Source organism: Humulus lupulus, chromosome 7, assembly GCF_963169125.1.
Source record: "Humulus lupulus chromosome 7, drHumLupu1.1, whole genome shotgun sequence".
Lineage (NCBI taxonomy): Eukaryota > Viridiplantae > Streptophyta > Magnoliopsida > Rosales > Cannabaceae > Humulus > Humulus lupulus.
This window is the reverse complement of record NC_084799.1, coordinates 16,202,550-16,222,032: the sequence shown is the minus strand read 5'-3', so window position 1 is coordinate 16,222,032 and position 19,483 is coordinate 16,202,550. Positions and strand designations below refer to the sequence as shown.

The following is a 19,483-nucleotide window of genomic DNA, read 5'->3' as shown; positions in this document are numbered from 1 at the left end:
TTTTTATGTAATTTTTAATTTTTTAGTCTTATTGTTGCTTTCTAGATTTTTATATGTTTTATAGATATTTTATTATAATATGTTGTAGTTTAATTATTTGAAATTTGTGTTGATAGATTATAAGTTAAAAAATGTGATTTTATTGAACTTAATTCCCAAAGTAAATTAAATTTTAATCAGAATTTTCTTGGACTTAATTTGAGTTATTTTATAATTGAAAATATTAGATTCTAATTTATTATTTACTTATTTTGAAGGGAGTAAGTTGTATTTTTTGGCTTTGAAAAGAAAAGAAAGAATGGCAAATTTGAAAGAAAATAGCATGAAAAGTGATGTCAACATATGCCTAGGCCCAAGCTAGGCCCACGCCTGCCACGAGCCCAGCCCGTCTGCCTTCTTTCAGCAAGCTCACCAGCCCAGGCCCGCTGCTACAGTACAGCTTCATTCCCAGCATGTTGCATCTGCGCCTGGCCCAATCCGTTTGCCTCCAAAGCTCAAGCCGCATGCTTTTCACTGAAGAGTCTTCAGCATATATCACAAGCACTTCATGCCTTCAACGTTCCAGCTCACCTCCACGTGACCAGCTTGCTTCCAGCCCAACCCAATGTTCAGCATCTCAACATCACAAGCCAATCTCCCAGCCGAGTGACCAGCATCACATGCTGCCTCCTTCACGCCTGAAGCACCAATTACCCACACGGGCCAGCCTTCAGCCCAAAACGTGGCCTTCAGCCCAAAACGTGGGCCTTCAGCCTCTTCTCTCCCAAGGCCCATCAAGAAGCCCCAAGCCTATGTCGGCCCAGCCTAGACCAAGCACCAAACAACCACAAAAAAAGACTCAAAAATCACATTTTCATTCCCAATATTTTTCACTCAAATATCAATTCACTTTTCCCTATTTTTCTTACCTAAATAAACATTCCTAATTTATTTTTTTACCCTAGCTTTTCACTAATCTTTTACCCAACCAAACATTTCATCTTTCCAAAACTCTTACACTTACTCTATTTATCCTACCACTTCCCAACACAATTAAATTAGTCAATTTATTTATTTTAATTTGATTAATTTAATCTCCACATTTTGCCTATAAATAGAGTCTTGTAAGACCATTTGGGGGCTCTTCTTCTTCATCTTTTTTTTCAATATCTTCTACACATTTTTCTCTCTTCTTTTCACTAGTTTCTCTCTACCATTTTCATCTTTTGAAGAGCATGTCAAGTATGTTATTTTGTAATTTTTATCTAGTTATGAGCTTCTAATTTTTTTCAAAGGTTATTAAGATGATGATGAAGCAAAATGTAACTAGATAGTATTTTTTATTGTATGTTGATTTCCCATTTGTGTAACATTGTTTATGGATTTTTCTATCAAAGATATGCATTTTTTCATCTATTATTGATTGTTAAAGCATATTACACTTAGTTCTTCATTATGCAAAAATATGATGTTCTTTGATTAAATGTTTTTCATTAAATTGTTCACATTTAATTCTTAGAGCATAAGTATCATATTTTGCCTAAACATAATCTCTTTGATTTTTTGTAGTTTCATTAGGTTGTAACACAACTAATGCTTAGAAATTATATCTTATATAAGTGAAGAAAAATCCTACATTTTTGAAAGAGTAACTTGTGCTTGAATAGAAAATATATTTTGAAAAAATATATAGTGTGATTTATTTCAACTATATCAAAACTTGGGAATCAATATACTTATAAATACTATTGAACTTGCATTTTATGGATTCTAATATCTTAATAATCTTATTTTACATATATCATTTGAAAACCATTTTTCTATTTAATCTTAAATCTTTTTATTACTTGTCTTTTATTTTTCTAAAACAAAATCTCATCAAATATTTGGAACTAGGTTAGAATATTATTGCTTTGTTTGAAATAGTTTCTTTTGATGTTAGTCAACTCCCATGGGTTCGACCTTGTACTTACATGAACATTATATTCTGAAACGATTCGTGCACTTGCGAGTTTAAATTTTAAAACCCTCTTTAGGGATCAACAATTGTGTTCAGTTTTTATCGTGTTCAGTTTTTATCGTGACAAGTACGAATTCTGTCTCGACAGAACTGAAATCTGTTTTAACATTTAATTACCATTCCGTACTTTAATTAATTCACATGGTTTAATTAATTTAGTAATTACTAACAACATAATTTCAATATTCACATCTACCATACCATTAGGATGATTTTAGGATAGATCAATTTTCTATTTTGCAAATTAATGTATCTGTGAGATATAGAACATACCTTGGCTGGACCTTTAGACTGAAAAAAAGACACGAAGAGTTAAATACTTCTCTAATTAGCACCATGCTGACATTTTTGAATCAGAATAGCACTCGTATATATAAAAAGAAATTCTGGCCAATGTTTGATCCCTGATTAAGCACCAGAAGACTATATATATTCCAATATGTACAGAAAATATTATGTTGCTTTCCACTTATTCTAAAGACTTTGAGTAGGTATCAATGGCTCCCCATAAACCTGCCATATTTCTCACAACTAAAACTATCCAAATCTAAAAGAAATGATTGTAGTATCTAATACTCGGTGTTTATATCCTGAGTTTACCAAGCTCTGAAGTTGCTTTGGACATGTTGTCCTGATCTGTATTTTTCTTCTCCGTGTTAGGTAACGTTCCCTCCTGGCTGGAACTTGGCATGTTTCTCAGTGGTGGAGCAGAGCATACAGGTACAACTGATCTAATTCGAACAGCTGGCGCCATAAAACTATGTCTCACTCCTCCAAGCTCCAACTTTTCAGGAAAGGATCTGACTGGACATGAAGAAGGGGTGCCCGTTCTCATTTTTGGAGGTGCAGCAACTTGTGTTGGTGAATTTTGTGGCCTGACCACAGTTGAAGATGTCGATCCTGCTGTTCTGATCGTCACAGGAGGAGCACTGGTTGGTGGTCTTAAACTTTTTTGGGAAGTCAATCTGGGAGGATATTGGTTTGTGTGTTGAGGCCTAGAAGAGTTGAAACCACATGAACTTGGCAGCCGAAAGTCCCATTTGGCTTGCCCAGTTTGGCTTCCTTCTAGCTTGACATTTTTAGTATTTCTTCCCCCTTCAGCTACTCTCTGCCTATCATCCTCCTGAACTGGTTCCCGAACTCTTGATTCAGTATTAATGTTGCTAAGGAGAAAGGGGTCTGAAACTGTGGATTTGGTATACTTGGGCGACTCTTCTGATTTTTCCTCCTGTATCTCTTTAATGGTGACTGTTGACCTTCCCCTGTTTGACTCAGGGATCAAAGGATCTGAGAAGCAAAGGGATGGGCCTGAGGTAGCAATTGTAATTCTTGATTTTGCAGATGTCGACTCTTGCTCAGTTGCTGGACTGTATAGACAGCGATCTGGGCGAAGCATTGACTGCAAGACCGGAAACACATGAGGAACAGATGGAGTAGATGGTGAAACTGGAAACTGAAATAGGTGTTGTTGATGCTGTATTAATTGTTCTTGCTGCCACAACTGGTACATGGCTATTTCGGGAGAATAACTAGGGTATGGCCAACTATGGAATTGCACTGGAAATAAACTTGCTGCTGGCAAGGTTGATCTGCTGCAGATGGGGGAATATCTCTGTTGTCCATGCAGGCGATCATTTTGTGCAGAATACTTACTTTCTGGTGGGCATAAACTTGAAAGAACACGAGCAATAATGACTTGTTCCTGTTCTTCATTGACCTTAGACTCCATTAAAGAAGATGAAGAGGAACCAGGTTGGGCCACTACAAAGAAAGCAAGAAACTTATACATATTTAGGACCAGGATAGCTCACAACGTTTAAACAAAGATTCCCAAAAAGTATAAATGCAGACTAAAGATCCATGCAATTTTCTAGGACCTAAACCATGTTTTGTAACTACCAAAAGAACATGTCCAGACCTCTACAAAAATGCAACATATATAACACAGAAAAATACATACATCTTCTTAGGGATGACCAAGCAGCCATGGCTGCATTCTTCTGGGCTTGTTTTTTAGTCCTGGCTGATTCCCCAGTGAAGCTCATTCCTGCTAGCTCAACCGTACATGAAAATACAGGGACGTGGCCTGGCCCGGATCGAATTGTGGTATAAACAGGCAGGTTTAACCCAGCTCTATGAGCAGTCTCTTGAAGCAAGTTCTTATAAACTCCTGTCTCATCCTGTTTGGCACAACAGAAGAATAGTATATTTGTTAATACCAAACGACAATATGTTATAATGCCATTCTAAAGTTGCAGTAAATGTTTAAAAAAATGTCTAGGCAAAAATATCTCTAATGATCTTCACCCTACAGGCAGGATAAAAACGTGTCAGAAAAGGAATGTGAACCAGATTGCAATATAAATCATCTTATTAGTAGAATGATGATACCAACTGTACATGGTATGCTAATCAGATTATAAATAAACTACTCTCCATAGGAAGGATGATACTGAACCACCTTTAACAAGCAAATACAAACTTTAAAAAATAAAATAAATAAACAGGAGTAATGGCAATTCCAACTAAGACAGTAGGTATGATACTGAAAGAAGAAAATCTATATAATATTTCTCCTCACCAATACTCTTGCAGCCAATGCTCTAGAAGGGCCTCTTTTTGCTAGTGTGCTCAATGCTACTTCTGCTGCAGCATGTTCAGCCTGTCTTAGAGTGGAGCAAAAAGTTGGGCTTTCAAATGTCTCTCCATTGAAGTTGACAGTAGCTTTAAATCGAGGGGCGTGATCTGGTCCTTCTCGGATGCATGAATAAGATGGCAGATTAAAGCAGCTTCTTTGCGCCAACTCTTGCAGTTGGTTTTTATACATACCTGAATACAGATGACAGTGTCCATATCGAATAAGTAATTAATTCCTCGCTCCACTTCTGGAACTAAAACTGCTCTTCTCTGAATAAGTTACGAATTATAATCCATTTCCATTTCAAATGACAAAAACTAAACAAGAAACTAAACCTTTCCTTTTTTAACCAATTTATACTTAATTTTGTCACCCTCAATTTGTTCAAAATGACACTTAGACAACTGAAAGTACATTTTCTCAGCTGTGCCATTACTGACACCACAATTTAGATACACATGAATAGAATCACTACTTTAAATGTCAACGGCAAAACCAACTCCCAATCAATCAATATACAGGTTTCGTACCCTGTACAATTGAAGGAAAATGAAACTATTGGTTTTACAAACTCTACCAAAATACAGTTCTCATTTTTTTATTATGTTTGTTCAGCATCATACATTTTCCAGAAAACAAAAAGAATTTTAGAATAGTTGCATAGTATTTTATACAACAATAATATATCTATATATATATATATATATATAAATAACGATGTTCACTTATTCGAAAGGAAAAGACTACAACATTAATCGATGGAAAACTTGATTCATATGCCATAAAAAGCATATGATGAAATCATACCTCGAAAAACCCAACACACCTAGCTAAAACCCCAGCCCAGCCAAACCCATTCAATCAGGCAAACTCAATGTATTAGCAGCAAACCCATTTGATTTTTTTTTAAAAATAAACTCAAATATTATGACTTTCCATCATTTTCTCGGCAATCAAACAGGGGTAAAATGTTTAAACAAAACCAACCCATCAATAATATAAAAGACCCATCTTGGTGAGATCTAATTAAAGCCAGAATAGCAACTAAACAAACCCAAAACCCAAATTGATAAAGCTTATCAAAAGCATCAAAATCAACAAAGCAAACCAAGGTGAACACAGAGAAGAAAAACAAAATGAAATAATCTAGGAAAAACTCAACAAAGCAAGAGAAACACTTACCTTCTACACCCAATTCAACTAGAAAAAGCGGCCGAAAATGTTCTGAGAAAGTGATGAAACGAAAAAGGGAGAAAGAGAAATATTAAGGCAAGAGTAAACTGGACTCTAATTTTACGCCATTCTCAAGTTGTTCGCAGTGATATAAATATATATATTCATTCATTCATATGCTGACGAAGGAAAATTACAATAAGCAAGCAAAGCAGGCGTACTGTACTCGTTCGGCCTTTTGTAACTTGGCAATGGTAACCCCTTTTTATTTCCAAATTAAACTGTTTCACCACTCGCTTTGTCACATATTTTCACTCTTTCTAAAATAACATCTTAATTAAAATAAAAGTCTAATTAATTTTGTATACAATAAAAGTCTAATTATTACTAATTTCAGAAAAAAGTCTAATTATTACTTATCTTCAATACTTGTTTTTATTATTAATGATGTTACTTGTTTACTCCTATAAATTATATCTTCGATCCCATATCATAAATTAATTAAATTAAGTTATACACTTCATAAATTAAGGATTAATGTTTATTAAATAACAAATTTTAAACATTTTTTTAAATTAAAATAATCAATTCGGTGAAGAAATAATTTTTTAAAATCTAAAATATAAATTTGAATATAAATAAAATAGAATTTTAATTATGCTCTCAAAATGGGATTTACGTGTGTGATTGGTTCCCAACTTGCCAATCTAAATACAACTTTAAATTTTTGAATACTATAATATAAGTAGGCTCATATAATATATAATATTTGATTGGTAGACTATTTTAAAAAACAAATCTAAAATAAGATTTTGAAAATAAAAAATCATTTTCACATAAAACAGAAAATGATATTTTACAGCTTTTTACAAATCCTATTTTTAGACTAAAATAAATGGGACTCACTTTTATTATAGATATAAAATGGCAAACCAATCAAGAATTTAAAGAGTTAAATATTATTTTAAAATAGAACTTTTCAAATCAAAGTATCAATTCAAATATATTGTTTTTGAACTTAAATTTCATATAAAGAATAAAAAACTTTAAAAATCTTATATTTTTTATTATTTTATAAAGGATAAGTATGTAATAGAAAATTTAAGAAAAAAAAGTATTTATATTAGTTAAGGATATAAGTATGTGTATTTTTTTGTTCAATAGAAATGACAAAATTACGAACTTCTTAGCACACCGTTATGAATGAGCATGTCAAACATGACAGTAAAGACGAGTTAACCCGTCAACTTAAATCATAGAATTAGTGGTGAAAATACTCAATATTTTCACATTGTTCTACTTTTGTTGACGCGGTTCTTCGCCAACAGGTAATTAATAAAATAAGAGAATGAGATTAGTGCTAAGTAATGAACCGTAACAGATGAATGATCTTGAAATAAAATAGTGATACGAATACTTTTTTAGGTGGTTCAAAGGTTAAAATCCTTCTACTCCACTAGCCAATATTGTTGCTAGTTTTCTGGTATTCTTTACAGAGTATTTCTTTACATAATAGAATCCAACCCTTTGCAACTCCCAGGGTCTCCATATTTATAGGAGAGGGCACCTGGGGGTTGGCAAGGGGGGTCATCCCGTGACCTTCTCACCCATCATGTCACTTCTGTGACATTCATGATTAATTCCTAAAACCTGACAAATGAAGTGTGGTCTAATCAATAGGTAAGGGGGATAATGGGCCGCACGGCCCAACCCAGTCGTGGGTGCCTGAACACGCACGTTTAGGCTGCGTGTCCGAGAATTCAGGGATATATCAGACACGTGATGTCTGATACATGCACGTTTACATTGTGTGGTTGACTTTATAGGGGGTCACAGCTGCCAACTCAAGCTCGTACCTCAAACTGGAGGTCTTCTTAGCCCGCGGTGTCCATACTTCTGACCTGATCCCTTAGTAACCTTAGTAAGCCTTTGGTTACCTCGAGCTAAAGAGGTGGGAGCTGGTAATTGCAGCTCCAGGTACATGTCATCCACGTGGCTGATAAATAATTATGCCATATCTCAGCTCGCTAATAGCCCGTGGAGAATTAGGGCGTACATTTGCCCCCCAAGCCCCTGCTCGTGGCACACGACATCACCTGGGGCCACAGTGGGGGCTTTTAGGCTTCCTTGTGGACTCTTCACATCCTGCCCATTACGCAGGCGTCGAATACATGGAGCATTGTGGTTGGTGACGGTACGTCTTCCGAGAACCGCATTAAATGGTCTAGCCTATACTCGACCGTCGTTTCGCCTTTCGAGTAGAGATCCTCGTATCCTACATCAAGGCAATCCAATGGCCCTCCTTACTTGGCCTCTTACGTATATAAAAGGGGTGGCCACCTTACGCATAGGCCACTCGTTCATTTGGAAATTTTCTGATTTTCTCAGTCTCAAAAAACCCTCCCTTTCTTCCGGTTACTGTTCCCAGCATTCCAGAAGTTCAGGCGCGAGAGCTCCTTTGAGGCTTTGGCACCAGCAGTTTCCATAGGACCCCAACCCAGACGACCCTTTCAGCTTCCTCACAGCAAAATACTCTGCAAGTTCTCTGCTTATGCATGCTTTAAATTTCCTTTTCACTATTGCTTAGGTAAATTGTTTCTGTAGCCGCATGCAGTATCCTGCTTGTTTTTGTGGGTATGATAGGCGTAGGTTTTTATTCCAGGGCATCGACCGTAGAGAAAAAACCATTTAGGAATACGACTCAAAGGGTACATTTTTCTGGGGAAATTTTCTGGGTAGAAATTTTGTAGGCCTGTTTGAAATAACCAGCTTTTAGGGTGCAAAATCGGGTAGCTTAGGGGACACGCTTCACAGGCGGTTTTGCACTGTTTGCCTACTGAAACTTTCCTTCCAAGGAAAACTTTTTTATTCTGACCCTCCTGACACACGGATTCCGAGTAAGCGGGGATCCGTTGGGAGCACAGGCGCGTGTTCATAGAACCGCGTGGTCTCACTCTCCACGGGCTGAGATTACATCAGCCCGTGTAAAGGAAACACTTCGCGTCAGATTCTTTCTTATGCTTAGGTCGCCTTTTCTAAATTTTCTTCTTTTGTTCGTTAGGCGACCAGATGGGACCAAAGAAGAACGCCCCTAAGAAGACTGCTGGCAGCTCGTCTTCTCAGCAAGCCAGAGGAAAGGAGGTGGTCACGGACTCTCCAATCCCCGTTTTCGGTCCAGCCATGGAGCAAGAGCTCGAGGTGGGGTCCGATGCTTTCTTCGAGGCCGAGAGGATCGTCTCAAAGATCACCCACCAGGGGAAAGTGAATAAGATATTCCTTTCCCACAATATTGAGATTGGGAGGGGCGCCCTAAACGCCCGACTCCCCTAGAAGGCGAGCAGAGCTGCGCGCCGCTTGATGAGGAATACGCGGCTTGGAGTGATGAGCACTTCAAGGCTGGGGCCTTCCTTCCACTGGACCAGTACTTCGCATATTTTCTCAACTACGTGAAGCTGGCTCCTTTCCAGCTCCTCCTTAACTCCTACCGTTTGTTAGCGGGGTTGAGATATTTATTCCTGAAGCAGGAATGAGAGGTCCCTACGCCTGCGGACATTCTTTACTTTTTCTGCCCCAAGGCCAGCCCAGAGCAGAGGGGGCGAGGCGACGGATTCTACTATCTGACCTGTTTTCTAAACACGGCTGCAGTCATCAAGCTGCCCAGCCACCCCAACGACTTTAAAGACCAGTTCTTCATGTCCAAGGAGTTTCGCAATTACGAATATCACTATTTCAAGCGCCCTCGTAAGTACTCTTTACTCTTAGCTCGTAAGTTGACTATTGATTAGCTTCCTTTATTAGTTCCTGGCTTAGAAACAATCATGCAGCCATTTTTGCAAGGACGGCCAGGTTTGTGACCCACGAGGGTCAATACGAGACACTGGCGGGGCTGCCCCCCAGTGAAAAGGACTATCGCCAGCTCGTATCAGACAAGACAATGCTGGCATGCAAGCTAATCTCCCCAGGCCAGACTTTGGCCTTAAGGAGACCGCGGGGCCTCCGCCTAGCCCGTGAGATGGCGCCCGTCCCTGAGGAGGAGGCTGCAGGAGAAGAAGAGGATGAGGACGAGGAGGACGAGGTGCCCCTTGTGAGGCAAAAGCAGGCGCTAGAGGTCGCCCAAGAAACAGACGTGGAGAGGGCTCGGTCCGGAGCAGCAACCGGTCCCTTCGAGCAGGGTAATCCTTATATGTTTAGGGACTTAGATAGGGCCACTACAGACCTTCGGTTAGCTAGGTTCAATCCCAGCCAGCCCGTTCACCGCCATCGAAGTGACCCAGACCGCGACGTAACCTTACTCCAATGCGTCGACCAGCTCGTGCTGGATTATGAAAGTAGCCGCCCTAGGGGAACTGTAGTCGTAGATAACACCATAGCTTTTAGGTCGGTCTTTTTTGAGGAGTATGGGACCAATCTTCGGTCGTGGCCCTCCCTTCGGGAGGGTATAGTAGCTCCGGGTCTTAGGCAATACGTAGAAGAGTCTAGTCCCGAGCCAGATTCGGACCCAGAGCCTCTTCCAGCCCGCGAAGTCATTATCCTAGATTCCCCCACTGCAGGCTCTGGGGCCGGTGGTCGTGACCATAGATTCCTCCTCTAGCTCGGAGGGTAGGATCCCTTTCAATATATACTTGAGATCTGTTTTCCCTTTAACTTTTGTTGTCTTGCATAAATATTTCTACTTGTATATTAATACTTTCTTTGTTTTGCCAGAGGATATGTCTCAGCCCGGGAGCAACGATCTGCGAGCTATGTTCCCTGGAGGGAACCCTTCCTTTGGGGCCTCCGGGCCCATGGTGAAAAAGCTCCGGCTGGCGAAGAAGGCCATCGGGAGTACCTCCAGTCCCCTGCAAAGGGGAAAAACCAGGCTCCGACAGCTCAGGAGAAAGTGCCTCCGCCCCCTCCTGCCATGAAGATGCCTCCTCCTCCTCCGTGAGTTCCCGACCCTGCTCGAGAAACAGAGGTGCCCATCAGGACCTTGTCAACCACCACCCCCGAGGTGCACATCCCGGTGAACCCTCGGGCTCTGGAGAAGATCCCTGACGTCTTTCGGGGGACGGTCTATGAGACGGTGAGCTACACCGTGGACCACTACTACAATGTCGCGGAGAGGGACCTGCGGGCGATCGAGACAAGGAGCCCGGAGAACGTGATGGAGTCTTCGCTGGGGATGGCTCTCACGGTAAGTTGGCCTTGCCATTTGTATCCCTTGCTCATTATGCATCACATGTTTGTTCTTTTCCTCTAAGGCAGTTGCCTTATCATCTTTTGGTCTTGCAAGGTGCCTTGGCTCTTCATCGGAGCATATCCCGATCTCGGGCTCGGCTCGAGGATATGAGGGGCGAGCACCAGAAAAATTTGGTTGCCATTAAGACTACCCAAAATCAGGAACAGGATGCCAAGGATGCCTTGGCGACTGCGCAGGTCGAGCTGGACGCATCTCGACCTAAGTTGCAGGAGGCCGAAGCTACCAAGGCTGCCCTAGCCGCCGCGAGGACTGAGCTCAAGGAGGCCAGGGCCGCTCGGGCCGCACTGGATGCCGCGAAGACCGAGGCCGAGGCCGCCCTGGCAACGGAGAGGGCAGCCGCTAGCTCCTCCATGGAGGCTATGCTGTACCATTGGTGAGTCTATAAACCAGATGGTGACTTCTCCTTTCTAGGGGTGGATGCATGGGACAGCTTCTTGGAGAAGTTCAAAGCTCGCCTTCAGCAAGAGGCGCCCTCCGAGACCAGGGAGACTTCTACAGCCGCCGAGTAGGAGGGCGAGGTGGTGACCTCATCGGAGCAGCCTGGCGGGGCCTAGGACTTCTTTTCTTTTTACCCTTCGAACAACTTTTTTTTTTTGTAACTTTGTATGAGGTTTTCTAACCTCGAGACAATTGGCTTTATCAATTTTTTTCTTTTAATTGATTTACATCCTTTTGCCTTTATGCATTTTGGTAATATTCTTAGTTTTTTGTTGGTGCTGTGATTGATATTTTATGCTTTTCTAGGAAAAACATGCTAATCAATTTTGAACCAACTTCTAAGATAAGTCCTGGTTGTATCCTGGACATTAAATTAAAAACTTAGTTCACGTTAATTCTTGATTAATATCTTGTGCTTTTTAAGAAAAACACCGATCAATCAATTTGAATTAACTTCTAAGTTTTGGGACCTGGTTATATCCAGGACATTAATTTGAAAACTTAGTCCGCGTTAATTCTTGATTAATATCTTGTGCTTTTTAAGAAAAACACCGATCAATCAATTTGAATTAGCTTCTAATTTTATCACCAACAAGAAGAGGACCGTCCCGGTCGAAGAGGACCTGAGGGACATTATCACCAACAAGATAATGTCCAGGATAATGTCCCGGAAGGATCTGAGGGACATTATCACCAACAAGAAGAGGACCGTCCCGGTCGAAGGGAAAAATCTGAACCACCCTGCTAGTCAAGTAGAAATACTTGACGACAGTGCACCAGATGGTAATGCCCGACCAGGCGGTCAAGACCTTAGAACTTCATTAGTTGCACCAGTCATCCAAGCCCAGCTTGACGTGCTAACAGCTGCAGTGCAAGCTTTGTCAAAATGACCTTCCGGGATAGATGCGATAGACCACCGGAGTGGCAGCCCATTTTGTGCCCGGATTAGAGCAGCCCAGCCACTGAAAAAATATAAAGCACCGCTTCTGCCAGTATATACAGAAAAGGCAGATCCCATCAGACATGTTGGGAAGTTTGAGGACCAGATGGAATTGCTCAGAGTAAGTGACGATTATCGGTGTAGAGTTTTCCCGACTACTTTGTCAGATACCGCCCAGGAATGGTATTGGAAGTTTAAGCCGAACTCCATTACCTCTTGGGAAGCATTCAAGAAGGAGTTTTGTAAACAATTCAACACTGCCCGGACTCCACCAGTTTATGCCAACCACTTGGCAGATATCAAACAAGGGAAAGATGAGTCTTTAAAGAATTATATACAAAGATTCATGAGAGAAGCCAATAGAGAAACTGCTGTAGGAGACAAGAGGAAGATGGTTGCCATATCCGCTGGGATAACTTATCGGAGCCCTTTGTGGGATAGTATACATAAAAATCCAATTTCAACATTTCAACAATTGCTTGACCGAGCAGACAAGTATATGAAATTGGATGATGCAATCGAGAAAGAGGAGAATGGCATATACAATCTGGGCAGATCAACTGACTCTCCTAATAATGGTGGAAAGAAACGTGGAAATAACGGGTTTGACCACCATGAGGAAAAGAAAGAAAAGTTGAGTTCAAACGAAAAGCCAACCAAGTATGAGCCTCAGTTCACTAATTACACCACTCTTTCGACCAGCCGAGAAGAAATATATCTTGCTAGTAGGTTCCCTACAATAAACCTCCACCCATTAGGAAAGAGATGAAGAAGAGAGATATGAATAAGTTTTGTCGTTTCCATGGAGATTATGGTCACAACATGAATGAATGCAATCACCTCAAGGACGAGATAGAGTTTCTTCTCCGGTCGGGAAAGTTGAGAAAGTCTCGGGCAGAGACACCCCAAGGAGAAGGAGGCAGCAGCAATCTTGGGTTCAAACGACAAAGATCTCCACCCTTGCAGCCCGGACCTGTGGACTTTACCTTAGACACTATATGTGGAGGTCCACACTTGGCTGGGGATAGCAACGAAGCAAGGGAGAGGTATGCTGAGCGGGAGTGCTAGGATCAGGAGCCACTGGAACGGCGAGCGTCTGTGAATATATTATTTCTAAATACTGCTTTCAGAGTGGTAGTTTAATTTCAAGTTGTTTAACTTGTTATTTAAATTTGGTTTATGAGCTGGTTATTTGCTGACCAGTCATCTATTTTTGAACAATTTTTGTTGTTTAAGACTCGTTATTAGACACGTTTTGTCCTTTTTAATTTACGAGTAATAAAAGAGACTACGCGCAACGTGGTAGATTCTTGCTACAAATGTGCATGTGTGGTAATTATTCGAACAGTGTTCAACTAGTTGGTAAAATTGGACAGTGTTCAACTGGTTGATACGTTCAAGCAGTGTTCAACTGCTCGAATATTTTCAATATATTCTATGTGTTTCATGAGCAATAAACTGCTCAAACAGATTCGGTCAAGTAGCAAGTGACCCAGGATCTTTCAACCCTCGATCCATTGGGGGGCACATGGGGTATGCTGGTATATAATTTAACACAGGCAATAAGAGCACGAGTAAACATATTTGTTTTTAGGCTGACTTGTAAAATTTTGAAGTCAAAAAAGGCCATTAAGCTAACTTGTTTGACAAAGCTTAAGTAACTTGGAATTTTTCAAAATTTCAAGTTAGAAGCAAATATTCGTGTGACAATAAACGTTATGCTCATAAAGTGTTAAAGCAATAAGAGTGTGAGAAAGTATACTTAGTATGGACTTATGAAATGTCTAGAATTTCAAAGTTAGAAAACTAAGTACTCACGTGAAAATATAAGGCATACATCAGAGTGACTTTACTATTCACAAAAAACTTATAACTTTTTAAGTCTAAAAAGGACTTAGAATGTTTTAAGTTAACAAAAGAAAAGTAAAGTATAAATGCCAACAGCTCGGCTGTACAAGAAAAATATCAAAGCTGCTAAGCAACAATTGTCTTCACAAGAAAAAAGAGTAAACTACTGGCCAGGTGCAAAGTTTAGCTGATCAGGTGCAAAGTTTTCCTGGTCGGAAGAGCAGATACAACTTTCCTGGTCGGCTGAGCATATATCACTGGTCAAGTAGGAAACTCTGTTGTTGAGCATGACTAACAACGACGAGTCCCTGGAGCGAATCAAACAAACACGAACAAATTCATGCAAAGTAAATACTACATAGTGAAAAAATGTCTTTGAGAAGAGAAGTCAATTTTTCCCCAAGATTGATTGAGAGAAATCAATCTCTAAAAATACTTTTGGGAGATTCGAACAAGGTGTTTTGAGGGATAAGTTTTAAGCATAGGCTTAAGTGGCTATGCCATATGCTCGATCGGTTGGCTGCATGTGTCCGAGCAGATAGATGCACGCCCGAGCAATGGGGGTGCATGGCCGATCGGCTGGAGGAGCTGCATATCCGAGCAGTGGGGCTGCGTCCAATTGGTTGGCTGCATGGCCGAGCGGCTGGAGGAGTTGCGTGTTCGAGCAGTGGGGCTGCGTCCGATCAGTTGGCTGCATGTGTCTGAGCAGCTAGATGCGCGCCTAAATTGTTGAGGTGCATTGCTGAGCGGCTGAAGGAGCCGCATGTACGAGTGGTTCGAGGGGCACGCCGAAGGGCTAGGTGTCCGAATAGCTATGCATCCGAGGAGAGGCTGGCATGCCCGAGGAGTAATGTCCGAGGAGCAAGGGCATGCATCCAAGTAGTCCGATCGACTAGGAATGGCTAAGGCCATGGGTTTGATGGGCTAATGGAAAAGTTAAGTCATGGGTTTACTACAAAAGTGAAGGTTACTGACCGGGTGGAAGCTTTTGGATGACCTCAAAAACATTTTGCTAGAAGAAAAGTTTATCATACAAGTAAATCGTATAATAAACTTGGGGAGGGGGGGGGGGGGCAAATGTTATCCCCAAAATTTCAGTTCGATGACTTGGCAATCAGAAGTGACAAGTGGCAATGCATGGTCAGTAAATGGCACATTAATAGTCAATAAATGTGTTGGCTCTTCGGAGTTGTGACAAAGTGATCAGACCGACCTGATAGAATTTATGTCTGACCGGTGAAGATTTTTGACTGATGAGAGAAGTGTCATGCTAGACTAGAGATGTGCCATGTTAGACCAGAGATGTGCCATGTTAGACCAGAGATGTGCCATGTTAGACCAGAGATGTGTCATGTTAGACCAGAGAAGTGCCATGTTAGACCAGTCGAGTGCATGGCCGACCAGTCAGATGTTTGTCTGACCAGTCAGGTGCTTGTCCGACCAGTCAAGTGTCATGACCGACCAGTCAGGTGCTTGTCTGACTAGTCAAGTGTCATGACCGACTAGTCAGGTGCTTGTCCGACCAGTCAGGTGCTTGTCCGACCATTCAAGTGTTTGCCCGACCAGACATGTGTTTGGCCGACCAGTCACTTGTCTTGGCCGACCAGTAAGGGTTTGGCCGACCGGTGAAGTGTTTTGGCCCTCCAGTTTTCCTTCTGGGTGTGATGTGGACCAACTAAACAGAACAGTGCTATGTAAGAGATCCCAGTAATGGCTTCAGCTAGAATCGGTCATACTTGCGCGGGAATCTCTCATATTATCCCAAAGAATCACATATTGTTGTATTTTAAATGTTATTATTAATTAAATATTGTGAGAGTAACAGAAAGACCCGGTCAAAGGGAATATTTAATGTACGATCCATGAGCCTATAAATAAATGGCTCATGGCATCATTTAAGGGGATTTGATCTTTTTAGACTAAAAAAAAACTCTCTAGTTTGGAGACTTTGGGACTGTTACTTGGGGTATTCTTGGGGCATTTTCTAAGAGAGTTTAGAGAGAGAAACTATGTATTTTTCTACTTACACTTAAGAAACTCAGTTGGCTCAAGTTTATCTAATCTTTAGTGTAGGATATATATAACAACTCCAAGTGGATTAGGCTATTACCAATAAATTGAGGCTGAACCACTATAAAATTATGAGTGTCGTATTTTTCTCTTGAAGGTTTATTGTAGTTTTGACATCTACTCGCCGTTGGCCAAAATCGTGGTCAACACAAACATATCCAAATCCCCAAAACAAAGTTCCCAATCATCTCAATGGCCCAAAACCATCAAAACCTAAGTTTTAAACAATTCAAAAACTCATCAAAACATAGAATCAAAATGCAAAACTTAAGAAACGTTAGGAAACAGAAACTCGAAAATTCAAAGCTTAAATTACCTCTAATTATGTCGTTTCTTGCTAAATCCTCTGGCTAACATGCTTCTAATCTTTCTTAGAATCGATACGACTCTAACCTTACTTGAATCCGAGTCCTAAAACTTGAGTTTCCTTCAAAAATGCAACAAACGGTAAAAAGGAGAATGGGAGAGAGGGAGAGAGAGAGAGAGAGAGAGAGAGAGAGAGAGAGAGAAAGTGCTTTGAACGTATCTCTGTTTCTGTCAGGTTACTTCAAGCTTAAGTAACCTTATGTAAAGCCCAAGGCTTGGGGTCCCAAAAACGTCCCCGAGGGTAAAATAGTCAAAATTCACAGAATTTCCTCTTGATCTCACTAACTCGCAATATATCATCAAATAATCATTCCCATTACCCAATATCTTGGTAATGTACTAAATACCCAAAATACCCATTGACTCACCCCGAGTCAAGTATTGGTCTCATTATGACTTTCTTGCTAACTTGCTCCCTAGGATCACCTTGTGCCGAGTAACCCAAATATATCCACATAATAATGCAGTCTCACACATATATCACATATATGCCAAATATACTCATTGTAATGCCTTGGATAGCCAAGACCGTTACACTGTGTACTTATAAAGGTGCATGACTTGCTAATCAAGTCATTATTTTGAAAACGTGTCACTAAGAGCTAAGGTTAAAAAGGATTTTGGTCTCAAAAGACTCATTTAATATATTTAAACTGTAGTAAACATGGGATCCCATACGAACACAAAGTTAGAATAAGTTTACAGACTCCCAAAAGTACATGAGTATCCACTAGCCATACTAAGGCAAAACAGACAGTCTTCAGGTTCCACGTCCTCACCTAGACCTCAACCGTGGCAGCCGAGCACCTGGTTATGTACATTCTTCTCGCTGAGCTCTCCAATCAGGGCTGATCTAACTTACCCTTGCCTTTACCTGTACCACGTAGCACCCGTGAGCCAAGGCCCAGCAAGAAAACATCATAAACAACTCAAACAATAATAACAGACAATTAGTTCAATATGCATGTACTCCCATCAGGTAATCCTCAACAAATATTCAGCATATACAATCCAATTCAAGATGCATTCTATCACATATAATATTCATATCACATAATATTCAGGGCCGACGACTTAGGCTGCACCCTCTGTTTAACCCACTGACTCCGGCCCGCTTAAACCGAGCTCAGTGATAATAAGCTGTCCTCGGCTACCAGTGGCTGAGCCGTGCCCTGTGCGCTAGTGAAACCCTTGGCACACTTAGGCCGTCGGTTCACTAAATGGCTTCCATGGCATAATACCATCTTTTCAAGCATTTACAATAGGGAGCCCTTAGTCCCGTTACATATATTCAACCAGGTGCAGTTTTCTTACCATTAGTTTGTGCAGTTATTGGATTACGAACAACGCCTCTCAAGCACGATCCGTTCCCGAGCCTAAGCCTTTATCCCCTAGTCACAACCAAAGTACAGGGTTCCATTAATACTCCGATATAGGTTTCCAGTTACAAAACTAACTTTCGAAATTCCAAATTCCACCAAGCACGGTGGTGAAACCAAACCCGAGCACACTAGACCACTTTCCCGTGCCTAAAACTCTCAAAAACCCATGTGTGCAACCAAGGGCTGCGGCCCTCGAAGCTTAGCCGCGACCCTTCCCCAAAACAGAACCAACACCACCCCTGAAGGAGGACACGCGTCGCAGCCCTTGCCTTTGGCCGAGCCTCCTTGGCTCCTTTGCATGCTAGGGCCGCAACGCTCTAGAACAGAGCCGCGGCCCTCCCCTTCGAACCCATAATTTACACCATTTCAAAGCTCAAAACCTCAGCCTTAACCACTCTGAAGCTCCCTACTTCAACACCCAACAAATCCAACACCTTTAACATGACTTATACAACTCAATTCCACAGAAAACTCAACCCAACACACATTAATCCTCTCCTTTCAATTTCTGAAACTCAAGAGCTATAAACACTCAAACCAGCCATTCAAACCCAATTTAAAACCTCTAAACCATGAGTTGAAACTTACCTTTTCTGTTGAATCACTTCACCAAGCCAAAGCCAAGCTAAGTCCCCCAAGTTTCCTTCTTAATTCTGCCTTAAAACATCAAAACCACATTTGCTTCAACACTTAACCAAAACCCAGCTAGAACTCAGAATTCAACCACAGAAAAGAAGATTAGATGCTTACCTTAATCCCTGTTTTAGTTCTTGATTTACTCCTGAGCTAAACCTCCAAATCCTCACCACAGATCTCAGAAATTCCAGCTTGTTCCCCTTAAGTTCACTGTGTTTTCCTTCCCCTTGTTTTCCCTTGAGCGTGAGAGAGAGCTGAGGAAAAAGTGTTTAGTCGGTTTGTATTTTCTAAAGGCTTCCTTATGTCTATCTCACTCATTAAGTTAATCCCGAGGCTCGGGGTGCCGGAACCGTCCCCGAGGCCAAAATGGTAAAATCCCCCAATATTCCCACCTAGACATCCTAACCTCAAATATATCTCCATATATTTATTTTCATGACCCGATAGTCCAAATCGCTACCCGCTATCTAAAAATACCCCCGACTTATCCAAAGTCATATCCTAAGTCCCGTTGTGACTTTTCCTGCTATCTGACCCTAGAATCGTCTTGAGTCGTGCTCTGTGAACCTGTCCACATAATAATGTGGTTCTCACATATATCACATATTTATTTCATATCACATTGACACATAATATCATCAATTATTATATAAACATTACTAAACATATAATTACTCATTTAAATCACAATTATTCCATTAATGCCCTCCTGGCACACTAATCCAAACCCTTAAGCCATATTAGCGATTTTGGG

At 40.9% G+C, this 19,483-nt stretch overlaps 1 protein-coding gene across 2 annotated transcripts; it reads right to left on the bottom strand.

The window, feature by feature from the left end:
- Positions 1-2,319: 2,319 nt before the first annotated feature.
- Positions 2,320-6,042, bottom strand: LOC133790808 (double-stranded RNA-binding protein 2-like). 2 transcript variants are annotated; one of them, XM_062228588.1, is made up of 4 exons: positions 5,820-6,042; positions 4,581-4,906; positions 3,960-4,179; positions 2,320-3,760 (listed from the first exon to the last, which is right to left on the bottom strand). In XM_062228588.1, the coding sequence occupies exons 2-4, from the start codon at positions 4,824-4,826 to the stop codon at positions 2,583-2,585; spliced, it is 1,644 nt and encodes a 547-aa protein (XP_062084572.1). In that variant the 5' UTR covers positions 4,827-4,906; positions 5,820-6,042; the 3' UTR covers positions 2,320-2,582. The 2 variants fall into 2 exon arrangements, with proteins under 2 accessions (XP_062084572.1, XP_062084571.1); XM_062228587.1 differs by having other exon boundaries at positions 4,581-4,828; positions 5,820-6,041.
- Positions 6,043-19,483: the final 13,441 nt, after the last annotated feature.